Source organism: Solanum stenotomum, chromosome 12 (assembly GCF_019186545.1).
Source record: "Solanum stenotomum isolate F172 chromosome 12, ASM1918654v1, whole genome shotgun sequence".
NCBI lineage: Eukaryota > Viridiplantae > Streptophyta > Magnoliopsida > Solanales > Solanaceae > Solanum > Solanum stenotomum.
In genome coordinates this window covers 30,469,367-30,484,991 of record NC_064293.1, presented here as the reverse complement: position 1 = coordinate 30,484,991, position 15,625 = coordinate 30,469,367, and the positions used below count along the sequence as shown (strand labels likewise).

The 15,625-nt window shown below is 33.4% G+C and overlaps 2 protein-coding genes across 4 annotated transcripts; both read left to right on the top strand.

Annotated features, from left to right (window-relative positions):
- The first annotated feature begins 5,422 nt into the window (after window positions 1–5,422).
- On the top strand, window positions 5,423–6,606 carry LOC125846465 (transcription factor TCP20-like). The gene has a single exon (XM_049525885.1). It carries the CDS (start codon window positions 5,558–5,560, stop codon window positions 6,395–6,397), a length of 840 nt encoding a protein of 279 aa, XP_049381842.1. The 5' UTR covers window positions 5,423–5,557; the 3' UTR covers window positions 6,398–6,606.
- Window positions 6,607–8,630: 2,024 nt separating this feature from the next.
- Window positions 8,631–15,274, top strand: LOC125846455 (UDP-glycosyltransferase 87A2-like). Of its 3 annotated transcripts, none has more exons than XM_049525869.1 (3): window positions 8,631–9,295; window positions 9,494–10,021; window positions 14,826–15,274. In XM_049525869.1, the coding sequence occupies exons 1-3, from the start codon at window positions 8,794–8,796 to the stop codon at window positions 15,173–15,175; spliced, it is 1,380 nt and encodes a 459-aa protein (XP_049381826.1). In that variant the 5' UTR covers window positions 8,631–8,793; the 3' UTR covers window positions 15,176–15,274. The 3 variants fall into 3 exon arrangements, with proteins under 3 accessions (XP_049381826.1, XP_049381825.1, XP_049381823.1); XM_049525868.1 differs by having other exon boundaries at window positions 9,494–10,063; window positions 14,868–15,274; XM_049525866.1 differs by lacking the exons at window positions 8,631–9,295; window positions 9,494–10,021 and adding an exon at window positions 12,675–13,178 and having other exon boundaries at window positions 14,298–15,274.
- The last annotated feature ends 351 nt before the right edge of the window (window positions 15,275–15,625 follow it).

Sequence of the window (15,625 nt, the reverse complement as noted above, 5' to 3'; positions counted from 1 at the left end):
ATTTTCTTTTCATACCTGTTTTGGTATGTTTTACTTGAGCCAAGGTCTATCGAAAATAGTCTTTCTACCTCAAGTCCTCTACACCTCAAGTCCTCTACAGGTAGGGTAAGGTTGCATACACCCCACCCTCTCAAGACCCCACTTGTGGGATTTTACTAGGTATGTTGTTGTATCCACTTCATCATTTGCTTTGAAGTTAGAAGCTTCCCAGGAAATAATTCTATTTGTACATATTTTTTTGGATTGTTCTCATATGTCAATCCTTGAGGATGAACTCTTATCTGAAATATTTTTAGGACCTGATACTGTCTTCAAGAAGCAGAAGAACTTGTGTAATGCTTTTATACTTTATGTAAAATGTGCATCAATCTTTTTTGTTACAGCTAATATGAAATGTCATCTTAATGTTTAGATCATGGAAAGAGTTTGGTAGATAGGATAAAGATATTAATTTCAGGATAAAATTTGGGATTAACCTTATTTATGTTTTAGTTTGTAGTATTAACTAATCTTGAGATTTATTTATGGGAAAATTACCTATCTACACACCATTATTTACTATATTTTCTATTATTCCTTGCCATTTTAAAATAATACAAAAATCCCTCTTTTTCCTCCAAAAACCCAAACGTCCGGATACATTACTCTTCATTCCAAACCCACGTTTCCCCACTCCTATTTTCACTCCTTCAATCTTTCCCTATTTTCACTCCCATAATCTAATTAGTTATCTTCCTCATCCTAAAATTTGAATTTCAAAAGATTTCTCTCTCTACTTAATCAATTTCAAATCTGTCAATAGGTAATTGTCCTCTCCACTTTGTTGTTCGATTTTTTTTTTTTTTCATCAATTTTCTGAAACATATGGATGCTCCTTTGTTTAGTAGTGGGATTACCCAATTAAATATATCTAACACTGATTGAATTTATGATTATGATGATCATAAATGGGCTGAAAACAAATCTAAAAGCTTGCACGATTCATTTACAACGACGAATCAAAATTTCGAGAAAGCAAAGTCGAAGAAGGATGTACCTTCATTGTCTAAAGTGGATGTGGAAAAAACATCCAAGAAAAGGGGTAGAAAAGTTGCTCATGTTATTTCTCGACCTACATTACCTAGGGTATCTGTTTCCTAATTGATATTTTTTTTTTTAATTTTTGATATCCCCCATTGTTAGTTGCTTCAAAAAATTTGATACATTGTTGTTAAAGTGATATCATATTACTATGTGTCTTGATTTAAATGTATTAGGTTGATACATAAAACCCTAGTTTCGTTCTCTATTTTAATTTGTGTTATGAATGTATAAGATTATAAAGTTCAAATTATATGATTAGCTATAATATGCATAATATTGTATCGCATTCTAATATGGTTCAAACCTGATACAAAAATATCACATAATGAGTATATGATGTTATATTTAGTACCAAATACAAAATTTTGATAATTTTTTTACTTTATCAAGTTTTAATGAGTATTAGATAAATTTTTATCAGTATGTATTAGTTAAACAGTGAGATACCTTGTAGTTGCAATTATATATCACATACTTCAATTTTTTTGTTCACATTTTAGTTTCAATCAGTTTTCAATTAGTTGAGCATGTATTATGTAGATTTTTTTAGTTGATGAACGTTATTTTAGAATTGCAGTCTTTGAAATACGTCATTAAATAGATTTCAAAGCACTCGCTAAGGTTTGGTTCTACGTACAATATGAATTTTATCGAAGAGTTTGAATTGTCCACATGAGATGAAGGTATCAAATAATTCAATAATACTTTTTTTGGGTCATACCTCAATATCCCAAAATGTAACTACCAAGGATAGATCACAAAGTGTTTGTTGCTTTTGGAGGTGGAGTAGGACAACATGGACTTCATATTCATCATGCTAATAGAAATGTTTTGCATTTTAGTATCAAGAAATTTGCAATCATAACTGGTTTGAAATGCACATGAAACATTGGAGATTTTAGATATCCAGATTCCATAACGAGTAGGCTAGTTCAAAGGTACTTGACCGGGGAAAAGAATAGTGTAAACAAGAGATGGTTGGTTCAATGTTTTATAATGGGTATTTGGGAAATCATCTAGGATGTCGTTCAAATGACAATCCTTTATTTCATTAATACATTTATTTTCTCTCAACTCGGTGATACACATATATCAATCGAGGATTTCTTAATGATCGAAGATAGGAGGTATCAACAGTTTCCTTGGGGACAACTTGCTTTCTCAAAGTTGATGAAATCACTTAGGCAGGAGTTCACCTCTAAAAAACTAATATATCGGTTATTCGGCATGTCATATGCTCTTAATGTTTGGATATATGAATGTGCATTTGTAGTAAATGAAGAGATTGTCATTAATGCTATCATTTCCTTCTTTAACAACAATTCTTCATTTATCACAAAAGCACATTCATATATCCAAACATTAAGAGCATATGGCATATCGAATAACCGATACATTTGTTTTTCAGAGGTGAACTCCTGCCAAAGTGATTTCATCAACTTGGAGAAAGTAAGTTGTCCCCAAGGAAACTGTTGATACCTCCCATCTTTGATCATTAAAAAATCATCGATCGATATATGTGTATCATTGAGTTGAGAGAAAATGAATGTATGAATGAAGTAAGGGATTGCCATTTAACGACATCTTGGATGTTGTCCCAAATACCCATTGTAAAACGTTGAACCAGGCGTTCCTTGCTTACATTATTCTTTGCCTTTGGGAAGTACCTTTGAACTAGCCTACTCGTTGTGGAATTTGGATATCTAAAATCTTCAATGTTTTCTGTGCATTTCAGACCAGTTATGATTGCAAATTCCTTGATACTAAAATGCAAAACATTTCCATTTGCATGAAGTTCATATGTGTTGTCCTGCTCCACCTCCAAAAGCAACAAACACTTTGTGATTTGTCCTTGGTAGTTACGTTTTGGGATATTGAGGTATGACCCAAAAATAGTATTCTTGAATAATTCAATACATTCATCCCCCGTGGACAACTCAAACTCTTCGATAAAATTCATATTGTACGACCTTAGTGAGTGCTTTGAAATCTGTTTAATGATGTATTTCATAGACTACAATTCCAAAATAATACTAAAACAATCTACATGCTAAACTGATTGGAACTAAAATGTGAACAAAAAAAAATTTAAGTATGTGATACATAACTGCAACTACAAGGTATCTTACTATTAACTGATATAATAATGACAAAAGTGTATCTGATACTCATTAAAACTTGATAAAGTAAAAAATCTGTCAAATTTTGTATCTGATACTAAATATAACATTATATACTCATTATGTGATATTTATGTATCAGATTTAAACCATGTTAGAATGCGATACAATATTCTGCATATTATAGCCCATCATACAATTTGAACTTTATAATCTGATACATTTATAACACAAATCAAAATAGAGAACAAAATTCAAATTTTATGTATCAACCTAGTACATTTTAAATCAAGATACATAGCAATATGATAATATCACTTTAACAATAGTATATCAAATTTTTTGAAGCAACTATCAATAGGGGATATAAGAAAAAAATTAAAAAGTATCAGTTAGGAAATAAATACCCTGGGTAATGTAGGTCGAGAAATTGCAAGAGCAATTTTTCTACCCCTTTTCTTGGGTGATTTTTCCATATCCACTTTAGACGATGAAGTATATCCTTCTTCGACTTTGCCTTCTCAAAACTTTGATTCATCATTGTAAATAGATCGTGCAAGCTTTTAGATCTGTTTTCAGGATCATCAGAATCCTAAATTCGATCAGTGCTAGATGTATTTAATTAGGTAATCTCAATACTAAACAAAGGAACATCCAGAAAATTGATTAAAAAAAAATGAAGAACAACAAAGTGGAGAAGACGATAACTACCTATTGACAAATTTGAATTTGATTGACTGGAGAGAGAAATCTTTTGAAATCAGGATTAGGATGAAGGAGATAACTGATTAAATTATGAGAGTGGAAATAAGGAGAGAGTGAGGAAACGTGGGTTTGGAATGGAGAGTAATGTATCCAGACGTTTGAGTTTTTTGTAGGAAAAAGAGGGATTTTTGTATCATTTTGAAATGGTAGGAAATAATAAAAAATATGGTAAAAAATGGTGTAGATAGATAATTTTTCCAAATTTAAGAGATTGTCCATATATTCTAATGAAATTTAAAAGATTGTCAATGTATTCTCCGTGGTAACATGGAGTGGATTAGAAGCAACCACATATATATATATAAACCCAAGCGTCTGCATCTCCACCCTACACATGTAGTGCTATCTCATATGTGGACATCACATCCTATTATTAGTATACTAGAATGTCAATTGTCATGCGCGTTAAGACTTCAATTATTAAAGTAGACAAATTACACCATAAAATATATATTATTCTGTGCGTTTTAATTTGTTTGTCTTGTTTTGATTTGGATGAAGTTAAAAGAAAATTTTAAATTTTGTGATCTTAAATTATACATTTTGCTAAATATATCAAAATGCCATTTAATCTTGTGATTTTGATGTGCTATGTAGAAAATTAAAATTAAAAAGTTGCTAAAATATAGAGGAGACGTCTTTTTTCAAACAAATTAAAAATGAAAATAGTACAAATAAATTGAAACTGAGAAAATATTCACATTGTATTTACCTACCAACACAAAAAAGCCCAAATTAAGTTTCCACCTTTCCCGTGAAATTTGACCATTTGATTCCCCATCTTCTTTCTTTTTCTATTTTCTCAGGACCCTATTGAATCAAAATGCTAAACAGTTGAAACTGGAAAGAATACTGCAAGCTATTATTCCCTTTTTCCTATTTATTTGTAAAAAAAAATTAAATTGATTTTTCTTTTTACTTGTCATTTTTGACAAATTAAGAAAGAATAAGTTTTTTTTTATTATACCCTCAATTAATAACATTGAGTTAATTTCTTTGAAAAATTTAGTGAGTAAATGTATTTGAGACCTCATCAATTAATAGTGTTAAAATGGTAAACTTACTGCATTAACCATTATTTTTTAATAGGTGTGTCAAGTCAAAATTTAACAAATAAAAAGAGATGGAAAGAGTATTATTTATAAGGTGCAAGTATGTGCCATAATGGTTTAGCCACACTAATTTTGAGTATGTATACGTAGACATCTCAATTCATCTTTTTATGTCCATTGAAACACCTTTAAAATTAATGCGTCACATCAGCATAATGGTTTAGCCACTATTGCTCCCGAACTGAGAAGAAAGTTTTCACATTTTCAAATTCTTGTGAGTGACAGAAAGTGAAACCTCCTGAAATGACAACATTGTTAGAACTTTCCTCTCCTTTTCTTTTCTTCTTTTGTTTTTTGTCTCTTCTTTGAGGTCGCTTTCTTCTCTCAAACAGGACACACAAGTGAAAGAAAAAATCAAAACTTATCTTCTTTTTCCTATTACTAGTAAACAAAGAGCCTCCTTGTTTTTTCTTTCTAAGGAGTAATTTAATTTAATTATTACTATAACCTGCAAGGTAGACCCATCTAGTTCCATTCATGGATCCCAAGCAGCCTAACAACAACAATATTAAGCCTACTCATGATCAGATAAAAGACTTGCAGATTTTGAAAAATGATGAAACCAAGAAACAGCAGCAGGTGGCTGCTCCTAAAAGAAAAGATAGGCATACCAAAGTTGAAGGTAGAGGGAGGAGGATACGTATGCCTGCTCTATGTGCAGCAAGAATCTTTCAACTTACGCGTGAATTGGGTCATAAATCTGATGGTGAGACAATTCAGTGGCTGCTGCAGCAAGCCGAGCCTTCGATTATTGCTGCTACCGGCACAGGGACAATTCCTGCATCGGCTTTAGCTGCAGCAGCATCTGTTTCTCAACAGGGGATCTCTGTATCAGCTGGTTTAATGATTGAATCGGGAGCGAATATCGCGGGGTCAGGTAGCAGTAGAAGTAGTAATAGTAGGACAAATTGGCCAATGATCTGTGGGAATTTTGGAAGACCCCATTTGGCTACAGTAGGAATATGGCCTGCCCCTGCCCCTGTTGTCACTAGTTTTGGGTTTCAGTCCTCATCTGCTCCATCAAGCGCCAGTTTAGGCAGTGAAAGTTCAAACTATTACTTACAGAAAATTGGGTTTCCTGGATTTGATCTGCCTGCAGCTACAAATATGAATAATATGAGTTTTACTTCAATTCTTGGTGGAAGTAACCAGCAACTGCCAGGATTGGAGCTTGGATTATCTCAAGAGGGTCATTTAGGGGTTTTGAACCAGATATACGAGCAGGCAAGAATGCAACATCCGCAGCAGCAACAACAAGATCAGCATCAGCATCAACATCAATCTCCGGAGGATGATTCTCAAGGATCAGGACATTAAAGCATCCTTCAGATAAAAGACCTGAGTTAGGTTATTTTGGTGAATGAGTTTTCATTTGTTAGGAGGTGTATTGATTATAAGTTAAAAGCCATCCATCTTTTTGTTATTCATTCGCCCTTTATATATGAGTGGTGTGCTTATATCTTGCTTGCTGAAATAGACATGGTAATCACAAATACAACTGCAATTTTCTCTTATATTTTATACTATATTAGGCTTCGGAATGATTGACGTCTTTGTATTTGTACAAGGGGTTTGCTCAAATCAATTCCAATTTCAGTATATCCAACTTAATGAGATCACAAAACTCTGCTCTAGTTTCTTCTGTTTGGGGGTTTGAGGGGAGACGGAGTAGAGTTTTTACAATCTTTTCTTTGGCCAATTCACCGGAAGAAAGAGTAAGATGAGGCATAAGTACTCTTAATTCTGAAATGTTGTTAAAGAATCAATTAAGCAATGGGACAATTCTCTACTCAATTCAATCTTTTCCTCGAGAAAACGATTGCCACTTTCTACTCGAGAAAAAGAATTAGGAACATGGTACTGAATTGCTTCTTTTCCTCCAAGTGTTGTGCATATGATTGCTGGATTTCCTTTTTCAAGAGGTAGGATGCTTTTGCTTAAACACAACTGAAAATTGTCCTTCAGAACTGATGTGATCACCATATGACGTCTAGTTCTAAAAGAAAATTCTCATGGTTTTATTGACCTTTTAGTGCTGGTTTGTCTTTGAGCTGCTATATGTATGGATGTTTATTGAGAGTGAGTGTTGTTGGTCTGCATTGGAAACATGGAATACGATCTCTCTGGTGTGTGGATATTCATTTTGCCCTCCATATTTATTGTCTATCGAGTGAATTGTCTTCAGAAAGTATCAATTCTTGAAATGCAGTATCATCTTTTTGAGAAATAATTGACTTATGGTAGTTCATTTTGATATCTTTATTTAGTAACTGCATTTGGTATGAGCAAGAAGTTTCTGCCTGTTGTTATTCACAAGCATTCTGCCAATATTTCGACAGGCTGCTTTGGTGTGGCATAGGATTAGTTTGCTGTATAGGTGAAACAGATGCTGCTGTTTATTAAGAGTTGCAGGAATCTAAGTGCACTTTGTGACTGTTTATGCTGCTTTTACAACTATGATTGAGTATATAAAGACTTGTTAACCTGGGATTGAAATTGATAGAGTCAATAGGCTATGATGTACTTTTCGCCTTGATTTGGCTTAAATATGATAAGATTATCACTATATTTACCATTCTTGTCGCGAAACAGATAAATCTTCCACGTTATCAGAACTTCAAACATTCTCTTTTAGCCATGTTGAGATATTGTATGTCTAATCCCTTTCACTTCAGCCAATATACAGAGACCTCTGCTACTCTCATCATATTTCCATCACTTCCACTCCCCCAACATTATTTCCTTGCTATTGATTCTGTCTCGTCATAGCAATTTTGATCATTTTCCATGTCTCAATCTGTATCATTGCATGTAACAAAAAGGATTAATCTTTCATTGCTTGTACAAGAACTTAGATTTATGGGGACAAACAAACAACATAGTTTTGTCGTACTTTTTGTGAGAAGAAAAGAGGCTCATGAAGAACAATCTTGTCCTCCTTTCAATTTGAAATTCCAACCAATCTGACCATGTTCATAAGGCCATCTCATAGCGGGGCAGCTTCATTTCCAACCTTCTTGTAGATTGCATTGGAGATAATAAAAGATCCCCATGTGTGTAAAGTTGACATGGAACTATGAGAGAACAATCATGTTACTTATAACTACTAGATCTTTACATTGTCGGTAAAAATGAGTTTTACAAGTAACATCCATGTTGATTATGTTCTCCCTGTCTTCCAACACACCTCATCTTCCTCCCACCCCATAGTCTCATCCCGTTACATTGTCGGTAAAAATGAGTTTTACAAGTAACATCCATGTTGATTATGTTCTCCCTGTCTTCCAACACGCCTCATCTTCCTCCCACCCCATAGTCTCATCCCGACCATCCTCACTTCCCATATTATTTATCTAGATATTTATTTCCACTTTTAACTTTTCAAGTAAAGACAATTATCTTTTTCATGTTTAACAACTTTAGCATTAATCACTTATTTTCAAATTATATTTCAAGACTTAATAATTAACATTTAAAACAATCATATTTCAAATCTAAATATAACAAGTAAAGGCGAGAGGAGGGAGTATTTTATTAGTTTTACCTAGAAACACAACAATAGTAGGTAAGAAACCAGTCATTTCTTCTAGAAAACGTTTTTCTGGCTGCTCAACACAACCTCCATCTTCACTGATCATCAATCTGGTCAACTTTGTCAGTCTTAAAACCCCAATTTTTGTTTTTCCAATTCATAAGGCAAAAAGAATCAATAAATGGAAACTACCAACGTCGATCAAGCTCTATGTAATTGCCATATATTGGTGATTCCGTATCCAGGTAGAGGCCACATCAATCCATTGATGAATCTGTGCAAGCTCATAGCTACAACGTCCACACCAAATCATCTACTACAAGTCTCTTTTATTGTAACTGAAGAGTGGTTCAGCTTTTTGAAATCAGAGCAAAAGCCAGATAATATCAAATTTCTAACAATCCCAAATGTAATTCCATCAGAAAAGGATCGGAGTAAAGATTTGTCGGGGTTTGTGGAAGCTGTGTATACTAAGATGGAAGCTCCCATTGATAGTATACTTGACGGGATTTCAAAGCCCAATGTGATTTTAGTTGATTTGTACTTGACGTGGGCAGTCCGTATTGGGGAGCGGAGGAATATTCCGGTGGCTTCATTTTGGCCCATGTCTCCCACGGTTTTCTCCATCCTTCATCACCATCAACTACTCCTAGCTAATGGACATTTTGAAGCCAATTTGACAGGTATACTTGTTTTTAAGTTGTTAGATTAGATAACTGTCATTTAATTGTTATGACTGGAAACATATTTCCTTTCCACTAATTTATGAATTCTAAAAAAATATAGTAATAGCTTATTAAGTTTTGAATTACGCATATTAAAAGAATTGTGTAACATGCATATAGAATATGAATTCAAATTATTGGCTTCTTAACAAACAGAGCAAGGAGAAGAGGTCGTAAATTACATTCCGGGGATCAAACCAATTTGTGTAAAGGATCTCCCACCTGTGTTCTACAGCAAATACCGGGAGATGTTGCCCTTGATTCTCGAAGCGGTATCACTGTTGGTTAATAAAGCACAATACGCCTTGTTCACCACCATTGAACCATTGGAATCTCAAGTAATTGAGGCTTTACAAGCTGAAATTCCAGTCCCCATTTTCACAGTTGGTCCAACAATCCCTTACATGGATACCGAATTAAACACTAACAAGCCTAGTCCAAACTACTTGCTATGGCTTGATGATCAACCTAAGGACTCTGTTCTATACATATCCCAAGGAAGTTTCTTGTCAGTATCAAATACACAGTTAGATGAAATTATAGCGGGCGTGCACAGCAGTGGTGTCCGTACATTTTGGGTGGCACGTGAAACTTCTTCCTTACTTATAACAGATGGAATTGGGAAGAGGGGAATCGTGGTGCCTTGGTGCAACCAATTGAGAGTTTTGTGCCATCCTAGTGTAGGTGGATTTTGGTCGCATTGTGGATGGAATTCAACCAAGGAAGGTGCATTTGCTGGCGTTCCATTTCTTGCGTTCCCCATTGTGGCTGATCAATTTACCAACAGTAAACAAATAGTGGAGGACTGGAAGATTGGGTGGAGGGTCAATAAGGAAAGTGAGAACCTGGTTAAGAGAGATGAAATTGCTCTACTTGTGCAGAGTTTTATGGACCTTGACAGCTACCACGGAAGAGAAATGAGGAAAAGAGCAATGGGAATACGAAAGATCTTTCAAGAGTCAATTGAAAGTGGAGCCATTCAAGGAAATATTAACAAGTTCATTCGGGATATTTCTCGAGGCCCAAGTCAATAATGTTTGGTTATAAAGAAGTTATGCAGATATAATCTGTATGAACTAAATAAATATAAAAATTATTTCTGTAATATGTTTCACTTGGGAAGAGTATCCAACTCTTTATTGAATAAAACACAAACAAGCTAAGCCCTGCCAATGCTGTTATTCACAGGCATCCTGCCAATGTTTCGACATGCTGCTTTTGTGGAGAAAGAAACTAGTATCAACTACTTGATACTGTAATCTAATCTGCAATATTAGAAATTTGATCATTGCACACAACAAGAGTATTGTATGGCTTCATGTCACAGTGACTGATTATTCCTCTGTTGTGAATGTGACTAAGCCCTAAAACAACTTTCTTTGTGTATTTTTGCACTTCAAACTTGGATAACAGTTGTTCTTGTGTCACTATATAGTATTTCTCAACATACTAACAACTCATATCTTTTTTAACTTTCCTGTGTCAGTGATGGTTCAAAATCAATGTGTGACTATAGATTAAGTAAAGGAAAAGGAATTAGAGGATACACAAGTATTATGTATAAAATATTACCTTCATACTTTTTCTATTGATTTGATTATGTTAACAAATATACTAAGTACTTCTTCTAGATATACAAAATTATTAAATTAATTTTTTATATATTTTTATTTATGATAACTAAATAAGATCTAAATATCAAATATTAATATACATGTATGATATATAATAGCACTTAATTATTATGGAAATATTATTAAAAACTTGCGGTAAGAATGATTATTAAATTAACTTTTTATGTATTTTTATTTATAATAAGTAAATAAGATCTAAATGCCAAATATAAATATACATGTATTCAAAGGCGTATTCAGGATTTCGGAAGGATGGGTGCACTATTACGAAAAAATGCATCCAAGATATAAATTTAATTGATTTGACTTTTACGTTCTTAACACTAAACCGTTAAATTTTAAAAATTATAGGTTCAACATATATAATACTACTAGTTTAAAATTTTAATATACATATTTGATTTAATTATATAAAAGTTTTACAGTGCTATTTCTTTTAGGAATTTCCAATGTAACACACTTAAAATTTTTGAAAGATTAAAGAAAAAAATGATTGAAACGCCAAAAGTGTTACTCATAACCACTTGGAGGACTGTTACTAAAAAAATAAGATAGATATAAGATTTAAATTTCTATCTTTGTTTAGAGAGGTGCACTCAATCATCATTATATTATATTTTATGCTACTGTTAACATGGGTTCACACCTTTATATTTAAATATTTTTTGAAAAATATAACAATACTATATATGATCTAGAGAGGAAGCATGAGTTCACGTGAACCCACGAAACCCCCTCTAGATACGCCTATGCTAATGTATTATATATAATAGCACTTCATTATTATGGAAATATAATTAAAAACTTGCGGTAAGAATGAATTTCCTGTTGCTTTGAATTATCACTTAGTTCACTATTGAGAAATTTTTCATATTTGATTGATCAAAACTTTTTAAAATATTTTCTTTAGAAAAAGCAATTTTTTAAAAAAGGAGGAAAAATAACTTCTTGAAAGTAAAAAAAATAAGTTTCATCAATAATATCTATGTTGATTGTGTTCTCACTATTCCCAAGCACGCCTCATCTTCCTCCCACTCATTGCCTCATCCTCACCCTCCATATTATTTATCTAAATTATATGTTACTTCCTCCGTTTCAAAAAGAGTGATCTAATTTGACTTGACACGAAATTTTAGAAAATAAAAAAGACTTTTGAATATTGTGGTCCTAAATTAAAGTTATGTCAAATGTATTAAATTACCCTTTAATCCTGTGGCCTTAAGTATGTCACGTGAAAAGCTGAAAGAAAAATGTTACCAAAAAAAGAAAACGATCATTCTTCTTTAAACGAACTAAAAAAGAAAAAGGTCATTTTTTAAAAAAACAAAGGAAAAGCAATAGTTTTAGATTAATACTTCTTGTGTTTACTTTAACTTATCCACTATAAAAAAGTATTTTTTTCTCTTTGATTTTAACTTTTAACTTTTCAAAAAAAGATAATTATTTTTTTTATATTTCATCTTTAATATTAATTACTTATTTCTTAAATAGAATATTATAGTTTTGAATATGCTAAATCTGACGAGTATAACTAAAACGAAGGAGTATTTCTTACTTAGGAGCACAACATGATAAGTAAGAAACCAGTCAAACTTGCTGCCCAACACAACCTTCGTCTTCACTGATCATCAATCTGGTCAACTTTGTCAGTCCTAAAACCCTAGTTTTCGCTTTTCCAATAAATAAGGCAAAAAAGAATCAATAAATGGAAACTACCAGCGTCGATCTAGCTCTATTTAGTTGCCATATATTGGCGATTCCATATCCAGGTAGAGGCCACATCAATCCTTTGATGAATCTGTGCAAGCTCATAGCTACAACGTCCAAACCAAATCATCTACTACAAATCTCTTTTATTGTAACTGAAGAGTGGTTCAGCTTTTTGAAATCAGAGCCAAAACCAGATAATATTCAATTTCAAACAATTCCAAATGTAATTCCATCAGAAAAGGATCGAAGCAAAGATTTGTTGGGGTTCGTGGAAGCTGTGTATACTAAGATGAAAGCTCCCATTGATAGTATACTTGACGGGCTTCCGAAGCCCAATATGATTTTAGCTGATTCGTTATTGCCATGGGCCGTCGGTATTGGGGAACGGAGAAATATTCCGGTGGCTTCATTTTGGACCATGTCTGCCACGGTTTTCTCCATCCTTCATCACCATCAACTACTCTTGGCTAATGGACATTTTGAAGCCAATTTGGCAGGTATACTTGTTTTTAAGTTGTTAGATTGATGCCCTGTTTGAATATTGTTGGTTGAAGGACACAATTGGTTGTCACAACTTTTTATTATATCAAAGTAGACTCACTTCAATATTACAATTTTGACCACTCACTTGTTGCTTGCTTTAGCAATACTCTTTACTTAACACTCGCTATTATTTTCTTACTTGATTATTTGGTTACAACTCAAATGAATCACCTTTATTTATTGATAGTGATAGAAGAATCTAGCTAAAGATTTTTTTACTATGTTCTGTTCTTCTAACTACCTATTTTTAGAACTATTTTTTTTAGAACATTTCTAGACTTTTGTCTCATGCATTCTTTTGTTTCTTTACAACTCATTAATATTCTAGATTCTTCTTTGAAATATCTTGGAAATTAATTAAGATGGTGATCAATTCTTAATATGCATGTCATGTAATTGTAACCTTAACAGTTTGATATAACTGCAAACATATTTCCTTTCCACCGGGCGGTGTCGGCTGAGTTAGAATTTTGCATTAAAAAAAAAAAGAAATAGTTTATTAAGCTTTGAATACATTATTAACATATATTAAAACAACCGTGTAACATGCATATAAAATATGAATTAAAATTATTGGCTTCTTAATGTCATAATTAGATATGTCAAAAATGAGCTCAATTATAGTAATCCGCTCATAATTTTAAGGGTTGGATTCCATCTCAACTCATTCAAACTTTAGCTAATTTTAAAATAATTCTCAATTAAGCCTAATTTAATCTTCAATTTCAACATGTTTTAACACTCTTTATTTGCATTGATGTAATGTATGTACCTATATTGAATGTATGAATTACTATCTATTTTATATCTTTTAGAATTTATCTATTTATTTTTAAGTTCTTTTTTAAAATTTTCATGAATTAAAATTCAAATAGTGGTTATAAAACTTAAATAAGAATGTATTAAAATTATTGAAATTAAGCGGGTCAAGATTCAATTGGTTTTAAAGCCCATTTGAGCTCAAAATAAACCTGGGCGGGTTAGCATCCAACCCAATTTCTATTTCTACCCATTTTAATATCTTTGATTTCAACTCAATCCACCCATTTGACGCGCCTACTCATAATGAACAGAGCAAGGAGAAGAGCTTGTAAGTTACATTCCGGGGATTACACCAATTTGTGTAAAGGATCTCCCACCTGTGTTCCACTGCAAATACCGGGAGATGTTGCACTTGATTCTTGAAGTTATGTCACAGTTGGTCAATAAAGCACAATACGCCCTGTTCACCACCATTGAACCATTGGAAACTCAAGTAATTGAGGCTTTACAAGCTGAAATTCCAGTCCCCATTTTCACTGTTGGTCCGACAATCCCTTACTTGGATACCGAATTCAAGACTAACCAGCCTTGTCCCAACTACTTGTCATGGCTTGATGATCAACCTAAGGACTCTGTTCTATACATATCCCAAGGAAGTTTCTTGTCAGTATCAAATACACAGTTAGATGAAATTATAGCGGGCGTGCACAGCAGTGGTGTCCGTACATTTTGGGTGGCACGTGAAACTTCTTCCTTACTTATAACAGATGGAATTGGGAAGAGGGGAATTGTGGTGCCTTGGTGCGACCAATTGAGAGTTTTGTGTCATCCTAGTGTAGGTGGATTTTGGTCACATTGTGGATGGAATTCAACCAAGGAAGGTGCATTTGCTGGCGTTCCATTTCTTACGTTCCCCATTGTGGCTGATCAATTTACCAACAGTAAACAGATAGTGGAGGACTGGAAGATTGGGTGGAGAGTCAATAAGGAAAGTGAGAACCTGGTTAAGAGAGATGAAATTGCTCTACTCGTGCAGAGTTTTATGGACCTTGACAGCTACCACGGAAGAGAAATGAGGAAAAGAGCAATGGGAATACGAAAGATCTTTCAAGAGGCAATTGAAGGTGGAGCCATTCAAGCAAATATTTACAAGTTCATTCAGGATATTTCTCAAGGTCCAAGGCAATAATGTTTGGTATGTAAAGAAGTTATGCAGAAATTATGTATGAACTTAATAAAATAAAAACTATTTCTGTAATATGTTTCGCCTGCCAAGAGTATCTAACATTATCTTCGCCCTAAACTGCTGATCATGTATATGGTCCAAGCTTTCGCAGTACTACTCTTTGTTGAATAAATAAAGTGGAAAGAGAACACAAACAGGATGCACTTGGTGAGAGCAAGAATTTTCTGCCTGCTGTTATTCACAGGCATCCTGTCAATGTTTCAAACTGTTGCTTTGGTGGAGAAAGAAATTAGTACCAACTACTTGAGTTCAGGAATCAGGTTCCTTACTCCTAACTGAAAGCGGTAACGAAAATAACTCAAGTTTTATCGTGAAAAACCTCCTTACTCAAAAGAGTAAAAACCACAACCTCCAACGTCCAGGATTTCAGCAACCAATATTGTAGACTCTATC

What these genes read in the sequence shown, in the direction of transcription:
- LOC125846455 (XM_049525869.1), top strand. Translation starts at nt 8,794, where the DNA reads ATGGAAACTACCAACGTCGATCAAGCTCTATGTAATTGCCATATATTG. An exon ending in TTTTGAAGCCAATTTGACAG is followed by an intron (nt 9,296 to 9,493) that starts GTATACTTGTTT and finishes CTTAACAAACAG; the next exon opens with AGCAAGGAGAAGAGGTCGTA. An exon ending in TTTGTGCCATCCTAGTGTAG is followed by an intron (nt 10,022 to 14,825) that starts GTGGATTTTGGT and finishes ATCCTAGTGTAG; the next exon opens with GTGGATTTTGGTCACATTGT.
- LOC125846465 (XM_049525885.1), top strand. Translation starts at nt 5,558, where the DNA reads ATGGATCCCAAGCAGCCTAACAACAACAATATTAAGCCTACTCATGAT.